The sequence below is a fragment of the Lactuca saligna genome, chromosome 6, assembly GCF_052625555.1.
Source record: "Lactuca saligna cultivar CGN05327 chromosome 6, ASM5262555v1, whole genome shotgun sequence".
Classification (NCBI taxonomy): domain Eukaryota; kingdom Viridiplantae; phylum Streptophyta; class Magnoliopsida; order Asterales; family Asteraceae; genus Lactuca; species Lactuca saligna.
In genome coordinates, this window is record NC_136422.1 from 180,815,659 (window position 1) to 180,841,055 (window position 25,397).

The window sequence follows — 25,397 nt, forward strand, 5'->3', positions numbered from 1 at the left end:
TATTGTTCAAATTTAAATAACACACAAACCTAATAAATGTTGTTGATCAAAGGAATGGAAGAAAAAGAGCTATTGTAAATTTGACAATATGGATAACTTATTTTAGTAGCAACATGTATATATAAACCATTTTAAATAAAAACATTTTAACATTTTTTACAACATTAAAGAACTAACATAAATTTGACCGGCCTATTTTTTACTTTATATCATATGTAATATATTTTGACATATCCAAAGGAAATTATGTGCAACAATCAACCTCATTAAAAAGAAAATAAGAATATCCAATATACACATACTTTAAAACAATACACAAGACCACTAAAATAAACTCACTGTGATGAGTGATTACACAAATATTTCATTCCTTTAAAAACATGAAATAAAATGGATATACCTAATTCCAAAAATTAGTATATACAACAGATTCCTTGCTATTTGGTTACATCAAATATATAAAATCGTGCAAGTTTTGTGGGTTTAAATGTCATTAAGTTGGAAATAAAAAAATAAAAAACAATCTCAGACAACATTTTTAAAGATTCCACATTAATATCATATTAAGTATAGATTAGTTTAACAATCTAAAAAACAGGTTGGTAAAACAGTGGGCAAACCCCATAATTATCAATGGCCTCCATGGAAATAAGCTCCATAAGTCTAACCTCAAGCAATCAAACCCTTTTTATCAGCAACTTGTTTCGATATTCCTTTTACTTTGCTTCCTAATACATAGCATTAGGGCATTAGTTGTTATTTCATCACATTGATTAGATTAATAAAGATGGTATAATAAACCTGATGCTACATGAAGTTGTCGATAGAAATCCTTCGGTTCCTGCAAATTGAACCACATAAACCCTAACAATATTAAATATAACGAAATTGTAGCCATAAAAAATATAAAAAGAGTTAAGTTTGTTCAATTGAGATATCCCCTTTGACTCGTTGAAAATGTCAAAAAACAGAAGTGGCACACAAATAACTTGTTTTTATGAGAAAGATTAAACAATTTAAATACACGATGATGTGTTTTTTACAATAATGATAAAATATTGCAAAAAGGAGAGTGCTTACTTGAAGACATTTCTTGAATTTTAAGGATTAAGAGTGTTTAATTTGAATTTTCAGAGCAATTTCGCATTGTGACAAAAGATGAAAGATTTACTCAAATATATCATATTACCCTACTAAAAAGAACAAATAAGCAGGAATATTAAGTCGATCTTGTAGAATAAACGCCCATTTCACAACAGACCAACCCATAAAAACCCATCAACAATGAAACCAAAAAGGCATAAAATAACACAGAGGTTGAAAAGCCTTTACTTGAGACAACACCACAAAGCTATGCTTTCAAGTTCAAAAAATAAAATCCATCCAGACCTCAAAAGCTTCATCTTTACATACACTTTTATCAAAAAATCGATTTTAGAAAGCTTCCTCTTTACATAAACTTCTAAAAGCTTCTACCTTAAAATCTATGTTGGGTTGCACCTTCCAAAACCCCAAAGCACCGGATGATTGCTAGCAGTAAATTACCAATTGGGTGTGCACAAGTAAAGAATCTCCTCCATTTGTTGTATATATACTGTTGCAGTCTGCACGAATTCAAGATCAGTTAGACTTTGAACTGGACATAGAAGAAAATAGGATTTATAAGAATGAAAAGAAATCACTTCGATCAGTCATGCAACAGAAGGGGTATATAAAAAATAAACAGAGATCGGTTCGATCAGCAAAAAACTGGTCGAATTAGTTATGCTATTTACACAAACATTACACCAAACCCTAAAAGATAAGTAAACTACTAAAGGAAGAATGATCTAAATTTTTGGTTGAGCAGTCATACTTAGTTCAAATGACGCATATCAGAAAATCCCCAATATATAAACATATGAATTTTTTTTGAGAGAATTCATGTGAAAGAAAGTACGATTAAGATATGGAATATATATACCGTGTCCGGTCTCTGCAAGATAACTGCTTTCTCATTAGACTCATTAGGGACCAAAATGTTTTGTTTCTTCCGATTGCTGTTGGCGACGAATTTCGTCTCTACAACTCATAAAACGATGACGATATTCTCATCTCTGAAAGTAGTCGTATCTGACTCTTGATTGGAAAGCTGAGAGAGGACAAATGGGACATTGGAGATGCTGACAGAGGGTGCCTTCTTGACTTTGTTTAAGGAGGTTGTCTTGAACTTGCTGACTGTAATATTGTTCACGCTAAACCAAGTACCGCGTCATCGGGGCGACGACTGCTTGGTCGTCTAGCGGCATCGTGTTATGCCATTTTGCAGCGAATCAGTGAGGAAGATGCGTAGTAGGAAGCTATAATTTGAATTCGAATTACAAGATCACTTATCCCTGAGAATATGGTAAGAATGCAGAAAATATGGAAGCAAATTAAATGGATTTAAAAAGGCAATAAGTTGAGTTTGAATTTTTTAATTGAGTATGATTTATTTTTTGCAGATCATGTTAATTGACGAATCGTGTTACCAATTTAATGGGATTTAATTTGATTTTGAATTATTATGAGGATGGCTTTCCTGATTTTTCTCCACTGTGCGTTGAATTGACAACAATGGCATTTTTGGAAATTCACTTAGACAGAAAAATAGCTTGGGAGAGGTTAAGAGATTGTCACGTGGTGTTTTTTGTACTGTTTTATTAGGATAGAAGATGAAGATGAAGGTGAAGATGAAGATATAATAATTGAAAAAAATCTATTATATATTTATATATATTAGTAGAAGTAATAAAAAATTGAAATTTTAAATTTTAAATAATATATATTAGTGATTAGACATTAGACATTTTGATAGCTTTGTTCAATTATTTAAAACTGAATAATTAAAATCCCACAACGTTGGCACCACGGATGAAATAAATGGGTTGTATCTGTTTTATTATTTTTATTTTTATTTATTTCAACCGAATAGTAATGGTATGAGCTGCCTACCTGCCAGCATTAGGTAATGGATAGATTACTCTGAATATTAAACAAAGTCTGTCGCAGTTGACCCGCGTTGCGATCGAAAGATATGATGCATGGTATTATTACTTGTGAGACCTCATAAAATTAACTTCGCCGACCCCCACTGTTTCCGCCGTTAGCCACCACATCCGTCTCTCTCAGCTAGCTGCGTCCCCTGTTCGGTTCTCAATATCTCCAGACGACGTCACTGCTCACCTCTAGATCTTTCTCCCTCTTTCGTTTAATTAGTTCAACAGATAGACGTCGGTTGGTGTATGTATGTCAATATGCATATTGCACATCTCATCGACCTCTGGTGGTAGTAGCTTTTTCAGCAAACTAATCTTTGCCTCTCTAAAGATGTTGAAGTAGAGATTTTGGCGATTTGGATTAGATCTCGTTGGGAAATGGCTTAGCACGTACGATCTGTTTGCTTCCCTTTAATTTAGATATTAAATTATACTTGGAAGCGCCATATCATGAGGAGAAAAATATCAGGAGGAACGTTGATTTTTACTGATTTTGTTTGCGACTCATGCCACCATATATATCAAATTAACCGTCTGTGTGTTTGTTTGCATACATGATGGAGTCAACAAATTGAAATTGGGGAGGTGAATTCTTAACTTTTATTTTTTCCGGATAAATAGCAGCTTCTGCTTCGATCCCCTGGGTCTCATCTTTGACTTTGTCTTTGTCTGCTTCAATTCCTTCCTCAGCATATATAAATATATCATCGCTTTTCACTTTTTACTTTTCGTGATATATACAAAAAGTATGTTTTTCAAAAAGGAGTTAGATCATCTTATTCTTAGAATACCCTTTCAAGACATTGAAATAGCCACCAAAAACTTCACAACCATCATCGGGGAGGGTGGATATGGCCCTGTTTATAAAGGAAAACTCTCACTTTCTGGTAATCTCACCTCTGTCGCTGTGAAACGCCTACCAATAGTTAGCCTTTCTGGTCAAGGGCTCAAAGAGTTCTTAACAGAGATCAACCTGCTGTCTCGTTATAAGCATCTAAACGTAGTTTCCCTTGTTGGTTATTGTGAGGAAGCCAACGAAAAGATCCTTATATATGAGTACGCAGAGTATGGAAGCTTCGACAAACACCTAAAGAATAGATCTAGAGTGTGTCAACTGACATGGAGGCAACGGATGAATATATGCATCGATGCAGCCCGTGGTTTGGATTTTCTTCATCACCATGTTGGAGCACATCATAGAGTTATCCACAGGGATATAAAGTGTGCAAATATTCTTTTAGGTCACAACTGGAAAGCTATGATTGCGGATTTCGGACTTTCCAAAATAGGTCGTGCGAATGAAATGGACACTTACCTCATCACCAATGCTGGTGGGACGCTTGGTTACTGTGATCCTGTATACATAAATACTGGGATATTAACAAAAAAGTCGGATGTTTATTCGTTTGGCGTTGTGTTGTTTGAAGCGTTATGTGGGAGGTTGTTCTTTATGGATATAGCTGGTGAAAAACGACTTCATGTTCCACGGGCTAGACACTACTACGAACATGGAAAATTAAATGAGATTATTGATCTTAATTTCAAGGCTGATTCAAAATCCCTGAAAGAGTTTTCGGATATTGCTTATCGATGCTTGAATGATGTTCAGGAAGCACGACCTTCAATGGATTTGGTGTTATGGAAACTTTTGAAAGCATTGGAACTACATGTAAGTTCAATTCAAATATATATATATATATATATATATATATATATATATATATATATATATATATATATATGTTGAATGGTTTTATTATGATTCTTTTCTTTTCACTTCTCTGAAAATTTGTTTGCTGATATATATATACAGGAACTGGAGGAAGCTTTTGAATTGCAAGTAAGTTGAAGTTCATTGACAATTAGTAGGCTAGCTCCTTAATTTGTGTCTATGTATGCTAAATTAACTTATACACATATTTCTCATCACATATCCGGTGTTACAGGAATTTGTGGAAGCATTGGTATTGCAAGTAAGATTCAATTTTTTCAAAATTATAGTGTCCATAATAATGATCAACTTGCATGAATTGAACATATGACTTGTACGCTTTTTTGAAATTCTGTTTCCTGCTATATGTAGGAAGTTTTGGAAGCTATAGAATTGCAGGTATGTTATATACACAACTCTATATTTTCCAAATTAACTAGAATAAACTCATATGACTTTTTTTAAAACTTATTTGTTGGTGCAGGAATTTGAGAAAGCATGTGAATTGCAAGTAAGTTCAATCGAATGTTAAGGGGTTCCCCTTATGCTGAATTAAATTACAATGAATGAATTAATACACATCTTCAAATTAATACACATCTTCAAATTAAATTTGTTTTTGTGGTACAGGAACTTGAAGAAGCATTAGGATTGCAAGTATGTACAAATTTATTTAAACTAAGTAAGAGGTTACTTTGTGTCTATATATATATATATATATATATATATATATATATATATATATATATATATATATAGAGAGAGAGAGAGAGAGAGAGAGAGAGAGAGTGATCAGTTCACATGTTTTCTGAAAATTTCGTTTGGTGGTACAGAAGCTTGTGGAGATGTTGCAAGAGCAGGTAATTAAGTTGGAATTTATTGAAAATTAAGATATTTATCCATCTTTATATAAATTACAAATTAATACACTTTTTGAACACTTTTACATTTGCTGGTATAGGAATTTGCAGAAGTATCCATGTTGAAAGTAAGACAAAAGTTATTTTTGAAAATTAAGAGGCTCCATCCCATTGTACATGTCTATACTCTACAAATCAACTCGAATGAATTCAAACACTTTTCTAAAATTCTTTATGTCGTATATATAGGAATCTGAGGAAGCTTTGGAATTACATGTGAGTTCATATTTGCTGAAAGTTATAACATGTAATTAGTTTATTTTAATGCATGAGAAATAAACATCCGTAAACTCGTACACTTTTATGAAAATTTGCCTAATGATACAGAAACTTGCGGAAACATTGGAATTGCATGTAAGTTTTTATCTCTTTATAATTCCCTTGTTAAATGTCGATCTATATATGCAAAATTAACTACAATGAACTCAACTCACACATTTTTGTAATTTGTTTGGTGGTACAGAAACTTGGGGAGATATTGAACTTGCAAGTAAGTTCGCATTTTGATGTTTATTGGTGTTATCTATATGTTAAATAACCAAAACGAATACACTTTTTTCCTTACAACTATCCAAAAAGTAGTATTTGCTATGACAGAAGTATACAATCAACAAGATTAATAGAAATAAAACAAACGAAATTGAAATATCTATATGAAATATACAAGAATCAATTTACAGAAAACATACTTGATGGTATATGTTTACAAAAAAAAAAAAAAAAAAAAAAAACGAAATTATGTAGATTGAAGCCTGCAAATTGCAGTGTCCTAAGACAGAAATTTCCCTGGTAGGGATCTGTCTAGAGGATACAACAATCAACCAAGAACATCTCTTGATTCTGACGAAATTCTCTATGTTCTTTTCTGAACCCAAAATCTGGTCTTTGGTGATCTATTTATACATATAGATTGACTGGTTTTTCCCTTCAAAACTGCTAACCGAAAAAAACTGTCAAAACAGTTAAAACGAATTTAACAGATTTTTAATATATAATAAAAGTCAAAATCGAAATTAATATATATATATATATATATATATATATATATATATATATATATATATATATATATATATATATATATATATATATATATAAAATATTGTAACTAGTCAATGAGACCCCAAGAGCCCCTTGGCCAATCTTTGACCATTAAATATATATATTAATATAAGCTTTCAAGACTAATTTGACTAGCCCAATCACCAAATCCAATCCAATCCCTCTAGTCCAAGCTTTTGATCTAATTAGTAAACAATTAGTAAGAGGCTTTTTAAGGGAGTATAAGTTTCCTCTTTCTTCCAATGTAGAACAAGTTCCAAAGAGATTGTTTTCCATTTAACAAAGTTCCAACAGTATTGAAGTATTAGTTTCAAAGTGGATTTCTTGGTCCTAAGAACAATTTTTATTATTTTATTTTAATAAAATTAGGTGTATACTCGTTGACCAAAAATAGAAGTGTACAAATTTTCCTACCTATTAGTATATAAAAATATCATTAAATAAACATTAAATGTTAAAAGGATATTTAATTTCTCGATCTATATATAAAGAGATACATTAAAACTTCAAGATCTAATAAAAATATGAAAAACTAAATAAAAACCGGTAATTACAATAGATATTTGTATCAATAATATTTTTTCATTCAAAACTCAAACAAAATAACATAATCATAATTTTAAAGTCAATTATATATAAACAGTAAAACATTAAAAATATAATTTACATTAATTATCTTAAAAGTTAAATTAAAAGAGAAAACATAACAATAAACACTTCTAAGCTTGTGAATCCGTTTTTTCATGAGAGTTATACGTGTAAAAATAAGATAATGTAATGATTTTAAAGTTCAATCCATAAATACATACTAATTAGAAGCTGAGTTGCATTATTAAAATAATACTCCTATTAAATTAACATATATAATTTTTGAATTTTTTTTAAATGAAAAAGAATGAAATGTAAATAGAAAATTTAATAATTTTAATACAAAAATCTAGAATAAATTACAACATATAATGGAAATATAAAATAAAGTATTTAATAAAATTAATTTAGTTTTTTATATATTTCACATTTTTATAATAACAATGAATATGTTTTTAATGAATTTATTATTAAAAATTTATTTTAAATATTTATTTATCGTTTTTAAAAAAACCGATTCACTTCTAAAGTCTTATCTTTTCATTTCTTATTCCAACAAAATTTGATTTTTTTTCATTTTCCATCTAAAAACATAAACCCCTAAATGTGACCTCTATTCCACTTACATTTAAACTGAAAGATTAAAATGGATTACAATATGTCATTTTTTGGTTTAGTTTTTTAGTTTTGAAAAAATATCATAAATGGTCCATGTGGTTACCCACAATCTGAAGTTTAGTCCCTGTGGTTTAAAAACCTCATAGATGGTCCTTGTGTTTTCAAAACTTTTGACGATTGGTCCTTATTGTTAACTCCGTTAAATTTGTCCGTTAACTGAAGGACATTTTCGTCATTTCACTATCACAAGGACCATTTATGATGTTTTCACTTATTAAAAAAAAAAAGAAAAAAAATGAAATAATATGCAAATGGTCTCTCTTTGTATCGAAACTCAATCAAATACACACAAACTTAAACATCTCCCTACCATGTTTAACTTCATCATCTTATCATCAACTTCATTAGGGTGAAGTTGTGTATGCAATTTTAAATCCATCATTAACCCTTTTACAAACGCTACTTTAAGCTATACATTATAACAAAATCAAGAAATAAATGAACTTTAAAACTGCTTATGACCAACAAAACTTGGTTCAATGATCTAGTCAACACATAATCTCATTCCAACCTTCCAGGTCAAACCAAAATTGATCGAATGCAAATGCAATAAACCCTTCTTCCAGAAAATCAAAGTAAGTGGATTCAAATCAAGCAACTATAACAATAAAAAATCTTAGATAGTTACCAATTAATCGTTGTTTGTGCTTGAAGTTAGCTCGAATAGTTAAAATCCACAAAATAACACAGAAATTAAATTGAGAAAAATGAAGTTAAACTGAGTAAATACCCAGAAGTTGAAATGGAGGTAGAGAATCTCAATTTCTTCGTTTAAATTGCCATTGAAGGAAGCGCAAGAGCTTTGGTTGCTCTTCAACCACATCCCATAGCTTCGATTTCTCGATCACATTTGGAAAACCAGAAACAGATGCGAAATACCTACAAACACAATTCGATCGAAAATCCTACCTTCTCGTCGATGCAAACAGTTGTGAAATCAGAAAACCCCCAATTGAATTTCAAGACATACAAGACATCTCAAAAACCGACGACGACGACCCTTACAAATACCACGGGTACCATTCGTTTAGCGAAGCTCGACTCGATTTGGGAACAGCAAGGAGTCCTGGAGCTACAAATCTGCCATTCGCGGGTACAAATGGTTTTCAGAAAATCACTGACTCTGAAATTCTCGTTTAAACCGGAAAGAATGGTGATACAAGATGAAGGGGATACGTATAAGAGTGCAAGCGTTCTTTCTTTGGTGACGTTTACTTCACTATTGATTGAATTTGTGGTGAGGCTTGGGAATTTGGTGGTGACGTTTGAGGAATTGAATGAGACGACGAAGTTTAAGGTGCCAGTGGTGGATTTGGGGATCTTTACGATTTGCATATTATTTCATTAAAATAATAATAATAATAAGTGGAAAGATCATAAATGGTCCCTGTGGTGTTAAATGGCGAATTTGCCCTTTAATTAACGGACAAAAGTTAACAGAGTTAGCAATAAGGACCAATCGTCAAAAGTTTTGAAAACACAAGGACCATCTATGAGGTTTTTAAACCACGAGGATTAAACTTCAGATTTTGGGTAACCACAGGAACCATTTATGATGTTTTTTCTTTAGTTTTACATTTTAAAATCCGAAATAGTCTAAATAACTTATATATAATTATAAAAAAAATATAAATAACTAACCGATAAATATAATAAATAGTTTTTTTGAAGTTAAAACTAAAAACAATGCTGGAAATTGGATTATAAAAAAGTAATAACATGTTGGAATTTAGATTAGAAGCTTCTTAGAATAAAATATCATCATAACTTTCAGTTTTGTCGGTAAGATTATATGTTATATTAATAGTTGTAAAATTTATGTATTATATGGGTATATATAAAAAAAATTAAATATGAAATTCTAAATATTTAAAAGTTTGAATTTATTAAAAAATTAGAAAACTATTGAATTATTAGAATTAATATGTTTTTTTTTTAATTTAAACAAATAATTTAGATAAATAAACAAAAGAAACTAATGAGGTTTTAATTTATAAATTTTAAAATTAAAAAGAAAGTAAATTAATGAAATTGAGATGTATTTTTATTACATTTACTATAATTGTTACATTTAAATATTATGTGAAATTTGAAGAAAAAAAAAAAAAACCGGAAAATGTCATGTAGAAAATTTTTAATTGAATATAACCACAAACTGACATGTGCCAAAATCAATGAGAGTGACATGTTGTAAAAAGATTTTCATTTATTAGAAATAGTTTTTTAAAAGTTAATATTATTTAATGATAACCAAATTTCATTTTTTTGTTGACTCTAAGTATCTATTTTTATAATATTTTAATATTTTTTGTGAAATATATAATGTATTTAATATTTAACTACTGAACTTGACAATAACGTCACAACTTTTATATCATTATTCATATTATTCATATAACATAATTGCAATCCCAAAAAATCTCTACAAACAAAATTGCCATAAAATATATGATAAAATAGAATAAAATCATTTTTCAGGATATATTAATACAAAACATTATATATATATATATATATATATATATATATATATATATATATATATATATATATATATATATATATATATATATATATATATATATATATATATATATATATATATATATATATATATACTTGTTGTTAGCTATAAATCTTCAAATCATTGATAATTACTAATTCCAATGATTGTCGTTCTAAAACAACAAAAAATAAATAAATTTCAATAGATATTAATGATATTAAACATATTACATATCGTTTTTACTAAATCAAATACAGATAGATAATTGACATCATGATGTATATTAAACTTATTGTAAGTTAATGATAATAAAGATAACTTACATTCAAGGATGATATATATATATATATATATATATATATATATATATATATATATATATATATATATATATATATATATATATATATATATATATATATATATATATATATATAGATCCGGTAAGAAATTTTTTTTGATAGGAAGGTAAGAAGTTTTTTTTCTACATATTTTTTTGACGAACAAAATAAATGAATCACTAGATGATTCATTTCTAAGATGATTCACAAGAAAAAATTCTCAAAAAAACATCTTTATGATTCATTTTTAAGTAAATTAAGAAAAAATTCATTTTTATGATAATTTTAGTGAATAACAACAAAATCATTGTATAAATGAATCATAAAGATGTTTTTTTGAGAATTTTTTCTTGTGAATCATCTTAGAAATGAATCATCTAGTGATACATTGATTTTGTTCGTCAAAAAAATATGTAGAAAAAAAACTTCTTACCTTTTTACCAAAATTTCCTTCTTATTTGATCTTGACACTCTCTCTCTCTCTCTCTCTCTCTCTCTCTCTCTCTCTATATATATATATATATATATATATATATATATATATATATATATATATATATATATATATATATATATATATATATATATATATATATATATATATATATATAATCAGGAAAAAGTTGTGACACTACATTTCAAAGCACGTGTAATTTTACCGATATATACCAAATTGAACGGGAATTTTGGTAACTCAAAACTAAAGTTAATGAAATTGAAGTGGATGTTGCCTGAACATCAGAAATCGAGGGGTATATCTATTTACAATTGTGACATGACATCAAGTTCTATAGTTTTTAAAATCATAGAATTATGGTTGCTTGTCGTGTGATCTGAAGCACTTGAAAAAATGACCCCATTTGGAGGAAGAAGATAATAGGCACTTACTAAGGTTACATGCTTCGAAAAAAGTGGTTGAGTCGACACATATGAATTTTTATATCTTGAAAGTTGAGTATACTCTTATGTAGATATCGTAATAGTAATATGACCAAAAACACAAATATTTTTTACCACATGTAGTCATTTTCTGGTCTCTTCGGATATCAAGTTAGAACTCCAAGCGAAGTAGGAAAAAATATCTAATGTTGGTAGAAGAAAGAAGACACTCATGTGGTGCCCAAATTATAAAACTCATAAAATAATGCACTTATATGGTGCCCAAATCATAACTCAGAATAAACAATATAAAACTGTGTGCTTATTGTGTTTCCCAAATGATAAACTCTGAAAAAACGATCCAAATAACATCGGTAGAAAATATGTAATGTCGATTAAAAAGAAGACTCATAGGGTTCCTAGACCAGAAAACTCACAAAACAACGCACTCATGTGGCTCCTAAATCATAACTCATAATAAAAACGGAAGAAAGCAATGCACATATTGGGTGCCTTAATCAAAAAAAAATAAAAATAGTAGTAACCCATGAACAATGATTCCATTGTGAACAATACTCACTTCAACAATGATTATGTAGGATGAAGAGTGATTTTGACACTCACAAGTGCTCAAAATAATATATTATTTAATGTTAAACCTTGCTTTGATACCATGTAAACAAGAAAAAAATTGATGTTAAAGTATACTAATTAAATGATATAATTACAATGAGAAGATACAAGTATATATACAAGTATATATGGAGGCATGATCCCCAAACGTAGGAAAATCCTATGCCAATGGGCTAATTGGGCTTATGTTAATATATACAATATTTACATACAAAAAGCCTCAATTATATTGATATTTTCATCTTTAGTTCATTTATTGATAAAACACAAGGGACAAAATATTTAAACCATGCATCTATTCCTTAATTTACATATTTGATTTTTTTAATTTCTTTAAGGATTCCAAATCATACCACACTAACCAACTGAACATTTACTTACATGATACTTGTTTAATTACAGGCAGACTATGCGATCATAAAAGCCATACATATGATGACAAATGCCCTTCCAACATATAGTACCAAAGAGGAATTATACTCACATCTCTCTACTGGAATCCTTGTTGATGAAAGCAAAGTGGTAATTTACTCTCTATTTTCATATTTATATATTTAAAATAAATAATTATTATTTCTCATAGTTTAATTATGATGAGAAAACATATGAGCACTCATACAAACACATTTATTTTATTTTAAGAGTAAATAAAATTAATATAAAATATAACACGAATTATGCTAAAATTATTAAGTACTACAATAAAAAAAATATATGGCTTAATTAAAAACCCTACTAAAATCCAGACTAATTTTTCTTTCCAACTCTCGACTCCTATAAAGAGTTGTCTATGTTTGTGTCGCATGCAATTCTTCAATATACAATATGATAGGATTAGTTTATGGTCCTTAAATACAAAATGACATAGTAGTTTGGAATGTAAATATAGAATAAACATAAGTATATAAAATATAAGAACAAGAATTTTCGAGCACATGTGTGTAAATATCATATATGAACCTTTAATACATACACTCCATATATAGTATTTTAAAAAGTACGGATACAAGACGCACTACTTGATTAACTGTCTGCTACACCTCCTAAACTTCAATAATAAAGAATGCTGCAGATGGATCTCTATTGGGAAAGATGATTTGTTGTTCGTAGATTTTGCTGATCATTTCTTTCTTGTTCTAGTGATATCACCTAAGTGATCAAAACCACAATTTCGCTTCTAGTGGTTATCAAGGAAATCCATCACCTTCTTTCGTAGTTTTCTTATTATCAGCGGCCATAAAAGTTCAAGACTAATTAAGATTTTTCGAGCAATGTTTTGATCGAGTGGTGGAATTCATGGTCATTAATATTTGAATCTGTATACAGGTGATTCTGATTCAACCTAAATAAACTCTTATTTTCTATTAGGCTTCTAAATACAATATCTATCTCAAGTTCAATAGTGGCTCCATATCTCATCCCTCCAATATTCTCTAGCTTAGTATTGATTTCATCAAGGGAAGGAGTTGTGAATTTACCATGGAGATCCTTTTCTATAGTTCCAAAGTCCTAAATAATAAACTTGTTGGGTTTTCTATGCATCTGTACATGAATTTTAGGTAGTGGAAGCATTTATAAATAACCCTAAGTGTACATGCACCATAGATCTAGGTTTTACTATTACAACAACATAATTTCAAAACTATGAATTCAACTACCAAGAGATATAGAATTACTAACATTAAAAGTAAAATCGTATTTACTCTTGATTCCCTTGAAGATCTTGAACTCTTGGTGGCTTCTTAGAAGGACTAGCACCCACAGTAGAATGTCTCTAAATGATCACACCCAAAAGTCTAAAACCCTAGAAAACAAGTAGAGAGGAGAGAGAAATTGAGAAAATTAGATTCTTAGAGTGCATGGAAGATTAGAAACGAAATTATGAAGGTTCAAAGGGCCCACTTATAGTTGAGGTAACTTGTAGACAAACCTGATTTGAATCAATTAAATAATAAGATTTAATCCATATTCAAATCCTTTCTCTATCATCCATTAGGCTCGATTCTAGAAAGTTTCTAAATCCTCTCCAAAACCGTCCACCCCATTAGTGATTCTAGAATGTTCCTCGTACTCAAGTGTTAGAACAATTAACACTCAGTCTATGTACCTTTAAATAAATCCAAATTAATTCTAATTAATTCCAGTTAATTTAAATTGATTATAACTAGTTTTTAATTAATTTATTAACTAGTAATAAATTAAGAAATTATCCCCCCCCCCCCCCCCCAAATCCTTTTGTAGCTAATTTTAGCTCTTGAGGGAAACCCTAAAAGAAATTTGTTATTGTTCATAAAGTTATACCAATTAGTTATGACATTGGACACTTATTTCCAACCGTCTCCCACTTGAACAAGTCATCAAAGTACTATTGGTCAAATATTCTTCTAAAAACCAACAAAGTGTGCCTGCCACAACAACTGTCAAACTCTGATCACATCAAGAATCAACCCTTAGTAAGTGATCAATTATCCCTCTATTTCTACAAGATACCATTGTGAAATGAATCATGGATTATGAATCAACCTAACATTTCAACATTATGTTTCTCGATTTTCCGATTTCTGATGATTAAATCAGACTACCAATTGAACACGTCAATTTAGTCCGGACCTAGCCAGACACATTAGATATCAAAATGAAATCATCGAGAGCCCCAATGATATCGCTAGGGGTGAGCATGAGTCAGCTTTGGTCGGTTTTGACCTAAATCCAAACCCAAAACCTAATCAATATTATCGGTTTTTAAAATTTTAAAACGGAATCCAATACCCAAACCAAATTACAAACACACTTGGTGAGACTTGGAAACTTTCATGTATAGATGATGAAAAAGGTGAATGTTCTCTTCATCAACCGATATGGATTCTTTGGTACATTATATAAGAGAAGAAGAGGATTATTGTTTTTATACACATGCGATGTGGGACACATTCTATGACTTTCCAAATAAAAGACAAGATAAATGTTGGCAAGGGATTCGAACTAGAGACTTATGACACACGTAATCTTCTACATCAAAGCACTTACCATGAGACAATATATATATATATATATATATATATATATATATATATATATATATATATATATATATATATATATATATATATATATATATATATATATATATATATATATATATATATATAGAACATAGATTATATTTTATAAATTCGATTCGGTTTAGTTTTTTTCGGTTTTTAATATTTCCGAAACCGAACCCAAACCAAATTTTTCAGTTTTAAGAAATTAAAACCCAAACGACGGTTAGGTTTTGGTTTTGGTTTTTCGTTTTCGGTTTCGTCGATTTTTGTTGGTTTTTGGGTTTTCAGGTTCGGTTTTGCTCACCCTTAGATATCGCTTCTCCTATTAAGGAAGAAGAAACAAATAAACTTTAACTATATTTTATTTTTGTCTACTTGTCAAATCATGCATGCACTTACTCGTTATAACCACCAATTATGAATAACGTTAGAGAAGGACCAATGTACAACCAACTTATGTGCAAAGAACTCAACGTCTCTTCGTTTTAAGAATAAAAAAATATTATCATCTTTGAATTACTCGTAGCTATATCCATGAAATAACTTTCCAAGTGCGGGTTGTTCCAATACATAAATCTCCATTAAAAACTCATGAATGTTAGTCCCAATCTCCATGCCATGTATAATCACTACAGACAATCTACTGACATTTCATGACAATCTTAACTCAATACTCACTCCTAAGAGTATGACCGGTTGTGGAGTTTTGAATAAATTAATATTCAGGAAGTGTGTTCTAAACATGCAAAATGAGAACACACTGATAAACTAATTGAAATGACTGATCTCCATCATATATTAAGATCTCTACTTAATAATCGCCAAATCAGATTAAGACTTTATATTGCTTAAGTTCTCAAATTTAAAACAAACTATTTGAAGTGGGCTCAAGTCAAATCATTTGCAAATCAAATACCTCATCACCAAGTCTTACTATCAGACTTGTTAACTTAGCGAATGGATCGACAAGTATTTCTTTTGATATAACTCTATTAACTATGATGTCTGCACATCCGAACAACTATTAGATATGGTTGTACTTACATAATATACGCCATGTGAGCTTTTTTGACGTTGGGATCCATACTCGAGGTAAGTTCACCCTTTAAATCACAAAGAACACTCAAAAGGACCATCAATGATTGAACCTCAACAATGATGTCACTAATAAATTTGATATAGTCACATAACTTCCTTTGCAATCTGACCAGTTGCAATATACTCCAAGTTTATTGTTAAATCCACCATGGTGTATAACTTGGTACACTTCCAAGTTAATACTTTAAAATTCAGTAAAATCACAATTTTCGACTGAAAATGATCGTCTTTATTGTAACATCCCCATCTAGCACGTATCACAATATTTTCTGCTTTGGGCTCCCAACACAAAAACTTCCTAGGGGTCACTCATCCCTGAATTGCTTTCACCCAGGAACGCTTAACTGTAGATTTCTTATGGGATCTGATACCCTCACGACTTTAAAACGTGTTGTGACAAGGAAGGTATCAACATCCCTCATAAGGAATATTTAGTTATTCTTTCCAACCAATGTGAGATCAGATGCAACCCATCTTGAAAATTAGACCATTTCTTGATTTATGCATGTCATCCTTGCACAGGGTCCATGCTAATCTTCTCTGTATCGTTCCAATTTTATCGGATGTCCCCGACGAGGACATCAAACCCTGTAAATGGGGTGAAGGTGGGTTGCACTTGATCCCAAATCAGCTAAAAAGGATAACTAAATATTCCTTATGAGGGATGTTGATACCTTCCCAGTCCTAATGCATTTTAAAGCCGTAAGGGAAGCATATCCCATAAGAACTCTATAGTTAAGCGTGCTCGGGCGAGAGTAGTACCGAGATTGGTGGCCTCCTGGGAAGTCCTCATAACGAGAGCCCAAAGCAGTTAATATTGTGATACATTCCAGGTGGATGTTACAAATGGTACTAGAGTCGGGGCATGGGTCGATGTGTTTGACAGAGAGGTCGAACCCTATAATGGGGGGGGGTGAGGTGAAGGTGGGTGGCAACCTTCACTTGATCCCACATCGGCTTGGAAGGAGCACAAAACATTTTCTTATAAGGGTGGGGATACCTTCCTTGTCAAAACGTGTTTTAAAGTCGCGAGGGCAACATATCCCATAAGAACTCTACAGTTAATTTCACAACCTTTGATGACTTTGGTTCCTTTTGTCAATTATGAAGTTGATGAAGATGACAACAAGCTCCAAAGTAGAATCTCTCTAGTGATATCCACTAAGCAAGAGTCAGCCACCAAAGATGTTAGTCTTCACTTGTATATATGTTGTTCTTAAGCTTTAAGATTTATACAAAATAAACCTTTAAGAGAACCAACATAAAATCACTTGTATCTTACACCAAAAAGCAAGACAAAGACAATAGTGGAGATCTAAATTGCTCTCGACAATTTTTATCAAAAATAAGAAAAATAGAGCGAGTAAAAAGGCAACCATTTCTTATCTAGCTAATTCCTTTTTTGTATTCATGTATTTATATACAAATGTTAGACATATAACAATGAGAGAATGGAACTTTCTTACACGCATGGGATGAAGTATTAAACAAATGCAACAACAATCTCACTCCATCCCTAGGTATTTCAGCCTTTTGGACAAGAAGACAAAATTTGGAGTTCTTCATACTTAACCGATAACATAGTTCTATCTTAACTAAATGGTTACTTTGAGCGCCCAAAACATTGTACACTCCATTTATATTCATACCATATGATATTTAGATATTTTTTGGTTTCTTTTATTATTATTTCCTGTAAACAATAATTCCTAATATGTTGGTAAAATATTATTTTCATTAAATAATGTTTTTCCCATTAAATAAAAGTATTGATTATATTTTTTTAATAATCAAATTACTATAAATAAATAATTTATTAGTACTAACTAGCTATCAAGTGTGGTCATTAGCAATATCATTCTATAATAAACATCTATATATATACACACACACACACTCACATACATATTGATTGAGAATACCACAAATATAGGATATGAGTTCTTATCTTTCTATCATCTACATTCTTCTCCTTTTTTTGCAATCCTCATATTATTTGAGATAAAAGGAACCATACGTTACAAGCATAACTTTTTTGTCCACCAAACCAACTTTTTCTAATTCAAGGGATGTCACCATAGCCTTCAACGTCGAAACTTCATCCTGATAACAAGCCAGCTTATTCTCCAAAACAACCTTGTCATTCATTTTGCATAACAGATAGTTCACACCTTACCATGTCCATCTCCGCTTGAGAAAACATATCAACACTAGGAGAGACCTTCTTTAACTCATCAAACCTATCCACAAGCTTCACATATTGGTCACGGAACGATTTCACATTGTGGGAAGCACCACCAGAAAGAACCACAAGCAGTTTTACAAGTTCATATACCGTCTTAAATTCATCACGAAGGCCACGATTTTCTAGATGCAAGGCCTCATTTTCTTCGAGCCATGAGATAACTTCCTAACCTAGAGCCATGTTCTCAACAAGTTTAATCTTGGATTTATCTCGGATATGCTATTTACGATCTTGGCTAACGTTTGAGTGGGTTCCAAGGGAAGCAAAATATTCAAAAAAGGAAACAACAACCTTAGGCTACATTAAACTTTGCTCTCACTTATATTCCAAGACGGAGCATAAATAGGACTAGCAAATGAGGAGTATTAGTATCATAAGGGGGGCTGTTAGCGTTCAATTGAGCAATATATGTAGCAGGACGACCAACACCAAGGCTAGTAGCGAATGAAGAAAAAGCCCCAAGATCTAAGGAACGAGACCTATTGAGAACTCTAAAGTTACCGCTAAAGTGGTTGATGCAACAGAATCCCTCCCTTTCTTATGACGAATTAACGGTTGCTCTCCACTCCCATCATCATAGAAAACAGCCACAAGACCAGTTAAAACATGTGGAGTATGATTTCCAATCGTATCATCGTAGGAGTCATGAACCCTAATTGACAAGTCAGAGTCCTCCTCCTCTTGTGTGTTACTACCGGTACTACCGCTATAAGTAAAACTATCATCGATAATAGGAAGGTCAAAGTCAACAGAGCCAAGATCACGTGCCACAATCTTACCCTCTACAAAGTCAGACAAAAGGAATGGCAACCGATCTCCATCTAAACAAATTCAAATAAGATGAGTACACATAAGGAAAGCAAGGGGAGTAATATTTGTGAAAGAAAAATACATGGACCATGGACGAACAAAGTGAGAACAACTACAAGGTGGAACCAGTATAGAATGATGCCAACCTAACCCAACACGGCTTCAGGAAACTTCTTCATCATCACATTGAAATGAGAAATCTTATCTATATCTTGGCCCAAATCACTAGTATTGTCAGGCTTTTGATCATCAATCGTACAAGGAAGATGAAATTCATTCCGATAAGGGAAGCAAGAAGTATTCAACTAGATAAACTCATTTTTCCAATTTTTATGGAATCCAGAAGACCCTCAATAAAACTCCATCCCATAGGCCGAAAATAATACTAGGCCCTATTACTACAAATAATAAAAAAGTACTGGAATAAAGAAAGTGTGGGTATAACCAAAGACGCATGAAAAAGCAACTCAAAGCATATAACATTCGAAATGGAATTAGGTTTTAATTAACAAGTATGAATATTATACGCTTCAATAATCGATCTATAGAACGGGGAGGGAGGCACATGAAGACCAACCTCAAAATAATAGAGATAAAAACAAACTTTACCCAGAGGAGGACGATCGATCACAACATCTGGACCAGGAAGAGCAACACCATCCCCTTTAACAAGATGATACTTAGCCGAAACTTGTTTAAGGCATTCGCGGTTAAGGGAAGAATGAACATAACTTATCGAGACATTTCCTTACAAAAGAAACGAGGTATCAAGGAAGATAAAGACCAAAGAGAATAATAAAAAAAAAGGAAGAATCAAAGTTGTTAAAGATCTGACAAGCATTGATGAGAAGAGAAGTGGGAAAGCCAACTGCTACAAAAACGATCCAAGTGCCTATGGGCCCCATGGAGATCTAGTCGCGTGAGACAATACATCATGCAATCACTAAAACTTGAAGGAATTGGAAAGGCAATAACTATTTTAGCCAAATTATTATAAAGTAGTGATGCTTTATAAAAATTAGGTTGGGGGCTTAATGGGGTATGGGTTTCAACCCATATAGCACTAGGCCAACCAATGCACCCGACCCGGTTAAATAGTGCATGAATGATACTAAGCACGTAGGACATGAATCACCCTACTCTAGTACACACCTTATGAAGCATCCCAATGAAACATAGAAAATGGAAGATTATTTTAATAAAAAAGAGCTTTACCCTTGTGGCCTAAGGACCAATGCAAAACCCAAAAGAAGGGATCATGAACCAGTATGAGCCTTGATTATAAAGCAAGGCCATGTCCAACCCAAAGGAGGTAAGCCTTAACTCTTCGTAATTCTAGCAAGTTCAACATCCATGCCTTAGATATGACTTCTAACTTAGGCATATGAGAGCAATATTGGGGTCCAACACTTGGCTTTCTAACCTAGTTTTGCCAACTTCATGCAGTGTGTTGCCAGGAGTGACCATTGGAAGGAGCTCGCACATGGGTAACCACACATGCATCCAGGCAACCACATAGCAACAATTCTCAACTATACTTTCAAATTGATGTGTCGTTAACCACACGAGGTCCATTAACATATTAAAGAAAAATGCGCATATTTCATGGTTAACATAAGATTCATATTTTTTAATAAAATGGGATTTGTTTTATATTTTTAAGTTAATACTTTAACTTGAACACTTATTGAATCAAACCCTTTCGGTAACTTTACTCTCAAAATGTAAAGAGGATGTGAGGGTGGTAAGCTTTGAGCTTTTAAAAACCGACCTCAGAGAGTGACTACCTTAAACCTCTCTTTTAGCTTTATATATATATATATATATATATATATATATATATATATATATATATATATATATATATATATATATATATATATATATAAGAAATTTATAAATTTTAAATTTAGGTGTCTTTAATTATTTTAATTGAACATACGAGGACCCAAGTTGTAGTTAACATTAATTTAATTTCAATATTATAATTTATTAATTAAAGTTATAAACAATATATAAATAAATTAAATATTAAAATTTAAATCACTATCTAAATAATCCTTCCTAATAAATGAAAATAATTTTGTCACATGTCACTCTCTTATTAACTTGGACACATGTCATTTCTTGGTATTTTTGAATAATTGTTTTTTTCCATTTGTCATTTTCTCTTTTTTTTTTCTATTTTCTTAATTAACACATCATATTTACACCACAATTAATAATTGCCTTAATTGAAAATAACCAATCAATTACAATATTAGTATTCATATAGTATTTAATATGTTTTCTTTTAAATTCAAATTTCAAATCTAAAATTTCAAATTTAAATAAAATTTTGTTTAAACTTGCATATTGAATTTTTTGTTTTATCAAACCCGTATAACATACGAGTCTCACACCTAGTATTTAAATAAAGATGGAATATCCAAATTTCAAAATCTATCAGATTAGATTTGTTTCTTGCACAACAAGTGAGGGAACTTGTGGGGAAATTTATGGTTTCCCGGTATCAATCGTAGAGGGCATGTCACGCCCAACAATGGACACATTTCTTCCTATCAACATCAATGTATCTTTTCCAATTTAGTTTTATGGGTTTGTGGTTATCTAAATCCTAGCTTGATTTACTCTGACATGGTTTTATAAGATCTACTACCACGAAGCTTGATTTACTCCGACATGGATATATTAATGATTTCTTTTCTTTTGCAGTGGTTTTCTATAGATGGTAATGGAAAGAATCAAGAAATGATATCTGCAATGAAGTTCATGAATCCAGATCCAAGCAAATTTAAAGCCATCTCTTACCTTGAATCTCGGTTATTTCTCATTTTTGTATAAAACTTTATCTAGTCACATATGCACAAATTCCATACATTATTTAATGAGTTCACCATGAAACGATCGAATGACTTATTTATATATTCATGAAGGAACTAATGTAGTTGTATGTATATGGTCTACATGTAGATTCGGGAAGGTAGCAAAGATTTTGAATGTCTCCAAGGTTGATATGCAAGTGGAGGTCAAAACAAATTTTTTATCATCCGATGTCATATATGCAGCTTACCTCGTATGCAAACAAGTATCCCATTTATTTGAATCACCGAAACTTGCGGGTCTAAAGTACAAACTGAACAACCAAAAAAAATCTTACATTTCATATATTCGAGATTATATGGAAAATGGATGGGTGATGATCGAACTCTTTCGGACCAATAGTAAAAGAAGAGATGTTGAAATCAAAATTTTTCTAGAACAAATTTACGTGGATTCTTATTCACGAAAAGATGAAGTGGTTGTTGAAGGTATCCTGTTTTTGCCAGAAAAGAAGGTACGTTAGAACATAAATTTTATTCTACCCATTCATTGTGATATTTTTAAATACATTTTGGCTATGGATATTACTTTTACACTTTACTATATATGTTCTTTACAGTTTGATGGTAAAAAAATCAGCAAACAAGATGTTATGAATCCTCCAACATGGGAAAATTTATTACCAACCGACTACCAACAACTCCTAGCACGTAGAAAGATTAGGGAAAACCCTCAAAATCACGTTCCTATCAAAACCAAATGGCATGCATACTCCGTTCTTTCCAAGGGTGTTTACATTAAAGTGACAGGTTCTAAAGATATTGATGTGGTGAGTCTCTAATTTTAACTTGGTAACCTTCACAAAATTTACCTCTGATCCTTCACCTTTTAGCTTACTTACATTTCATATATATAAACGTTAAGGTGATGTGATGCCAAAACAAGTGAAAACATAAGATATGTAATTATCAAACTATCAAATACATTGTTGAAATGACTAATAAAATGCTTAAAAATATTTATTTGCAGTGGTTTTGGATAAACGATTCAAATGGAAAGAAATGTTGTATGTTATCACCAGAGTTGATTAAATCTTCCTCATCAGACGAGCTCAAACTTAAATATCTATTTGAATCACGGTTCTCTCTCTCTCTCATTTGAACTAAACTAAATGATTTTTCCAGGATTGCATTATTTAAAAGAGTAGAATAGTTGTAAGATTCATGTATTACATAGCTTCATTTAAAAAAATTAAATACAAAAATTCTGAACATTTGAAAAAATTAAAATTTATAATAAAAAATTAGAAAAATATTGAATTATTAAAATTAAAGTGTTTTTTTCTTGAGAATTAAAAAAAATAGATAAATAAACAAAGGAAACTAATGAAGCTTTAATTTAAAAAGCTTGGAATCAGAAGGAAAGTCAATTATTACAATTATTACATTTAATATTATGTGGATTTAATAAAATGAAAAAAAAAAAAAAAAAAAACATAAAATGTCATGTGGAGAAAATTTAATTGAAATTAACCACAAAATGATATGTGATAAAAATCAATGTAAGTGTGACATGTAGCAAAAAGATTTTCATTTATTAGAGAGAATATATAAAATTGGTTCATTTAAGTATATACTAATTAAATAGCGTTATAGTTAACAAATTATAATGAACCGAACAAATAGGTGGATCACATTGTTTAAATATTAGTGATAAGTAGACTGTAATATCTTAGGGATTTTCTAATATGTGCTCTAAGGGCACACATAAGAAATATTAATTATGAAAAATATTACCATAATTAAATTCGAAATACATTTATTATGGAAATTATTAATGCATTAATATTTCTTATAATTAATGTATTTTATAATTAATTATAGTAATATATATCATCAATTAATGTTTCTTATATCTGTCCTTAGATACATATTAGAAAATCCCATTATCTTATACGGCATACCCTAATCGTTGTTGTCCAATACAGATTCAGATATGTATTGGTATTAAAATCTTCACCTTCATATACACCCCGCATATCATTGAAGATCATAGATTCTTTTTTGTCAACAAATACTAGTTATTCGTGTGACCTCGTTTATAAGATACAAGGACATGTGGAGAATCCAATTATTGTGGGAATTACACAACGCATGTCCAGAAAACCACGCAATGAAAACAAACGATGGTATAATCAGCAAAATATTGTGTATTTGAGTACACCTCAGAGCCATGTAATAGGAGATCAACTGGATAGTTATAAAGAATCTCATAGCACAATGAACAAAACCAACATGATAGCATATCCAAGAAGGAGGAGTGATGGTTGGTGGGAGGTGAAGTTAGGGGAATTTATTACATTTGTTGATGCTGGTGATAATGAAAAGTGGATCCCAAATTTTCTTCCATGGTATGATTTTTTCCGAATGATTAGTCCGCTAGCTAGAAGATTTTGTTCAAAAAAAAAAAGAACAATCTATTTATAGTTTTATTTTGTTTAAACAGTAGATATATTATTCTTTTCAGGATATCTACGTGCCTACCTTGTCTTCCGTGTGTGTCCGACCTAATACGTGACGGGGAAGATTATGTTGCAACCAAATTCGCTTCTTTATGCCTTGATTGTGACCCACTGATTAACATAGATATGGACTGGAGAGGCCTCAGGCATTGTGATTTCAATATGCCAGAGATCATTGTGCAAGGTATTGAGTTTCGACCTTTGTAAAATCCATATTTTTTGTTGGAAGAATTTTAGATACCTCCATGTATTGTCATTTGTTTTCTTCTAATAGAAAGCAGCTCGTTTTTTACTTTATTTCACAGCTAATATATATGGTGATTAAATCGTAACCTCAAATAATGTTACAATATGCATTTCCATCATTGATACTTCATTTTTAGAATGGAATTTTGCGATGAGTATTTGGTCACTATTTTTAGATTATTTTCTTTTAGTGAAAAAGAAAGTGCAACAAATTTCTTCTGTTTTTACCTAATGTGAATCCAATATTCTCAAAATAAACCTTATCAAAACCAATA

The 25,397-nt window shown here is 30.8% G+C and overlaps 1 protein-coding gene, 1 long non-coding RNA gene and 1 other non-coding gene across 4 annotated transcripts; 1 reads left to right on the forward strand and 2 right to left on the reverse strand.

Annotated features, from left to right (window-relative positions):
* Nucleotides 1-457: 457 nt before the first annotated feature.
* On the reverse strand, nucleotides 458-2,433 carry LOC145001733 (uncharacterized). The gene is made up of 4 exons (XR_013661701.1): nucleotides 1,964-2,433; nucleotides 1,477-1,604; nucleotides 802-841; nucleotides 458-728 (listed from the first exon to the last, which is right to left on the reverse strand). It is a non-coding gene; the product is annotated as an uncharacterized LOC145001733 (long non-coding RNA).
* Nucleotides 2,434-3,003: 570 nt separating this feature from the next.
* On the forward strand, nucleotides 3,004-25,222 carry LOC145003304 (uncharacterized). Of its 2 annotated transcripts, none has more exons than XM_078962434.1 (18): nucleotides 3,004-4,686; nucleotides 4,831-4,857; nucleotides 4,964-4,990; nucleotides 5,101-5,127; nucleotides 5,213-5,239; nucleotides 5,359-5,385; nucleotides 5,562-5,588; nucleotides 5,690-5,761; nucleotides 5,838-5,864; nucleotides 5,976-6,002; nucleotides 6,112-6,138; nucleotides 12,738-12,857; nucleotides 22,248-22,354; nucleotides 22,506-22,869; nucleotides 22,975-23,184; nucleotides 23,385-23,494; nucleotides 24,343-24,765; nucleotides 24,882-25,222. In XM_078962434.1, exons 1-18 carry the CDS (start codon nucleotides 3,766-3,768, stop codon nucleotides 25,081-25,083), a joined length of 2,772 nt encoding a protein of 923 aa, XP_078818560.1. In that variant the 5' UTR covers nucleotides 3,004-3,765; the 3' UTR covers nucleotides 25,084-25,222. The 2 variants fall into 2 exon arrangements, with proteins under 2 accessions (XP_078818560.1, XP_078818561.1); XM_078962435.1 differs by having other exon boundaries at nucleotides 5,690-5,716.
* Nucleotides 16,954-17,057, reverse strand: LOC145003550 (U6 spliceosomal RNA). Its single transcript, XR_013662006.1, has one exon. It is a non-coding gene; the product is annotated as a U6 spliceosomal RNA (small nuclear RNA).
* Nucleotides 25,223-25,397: the final 175 nt, after the last annotated feature.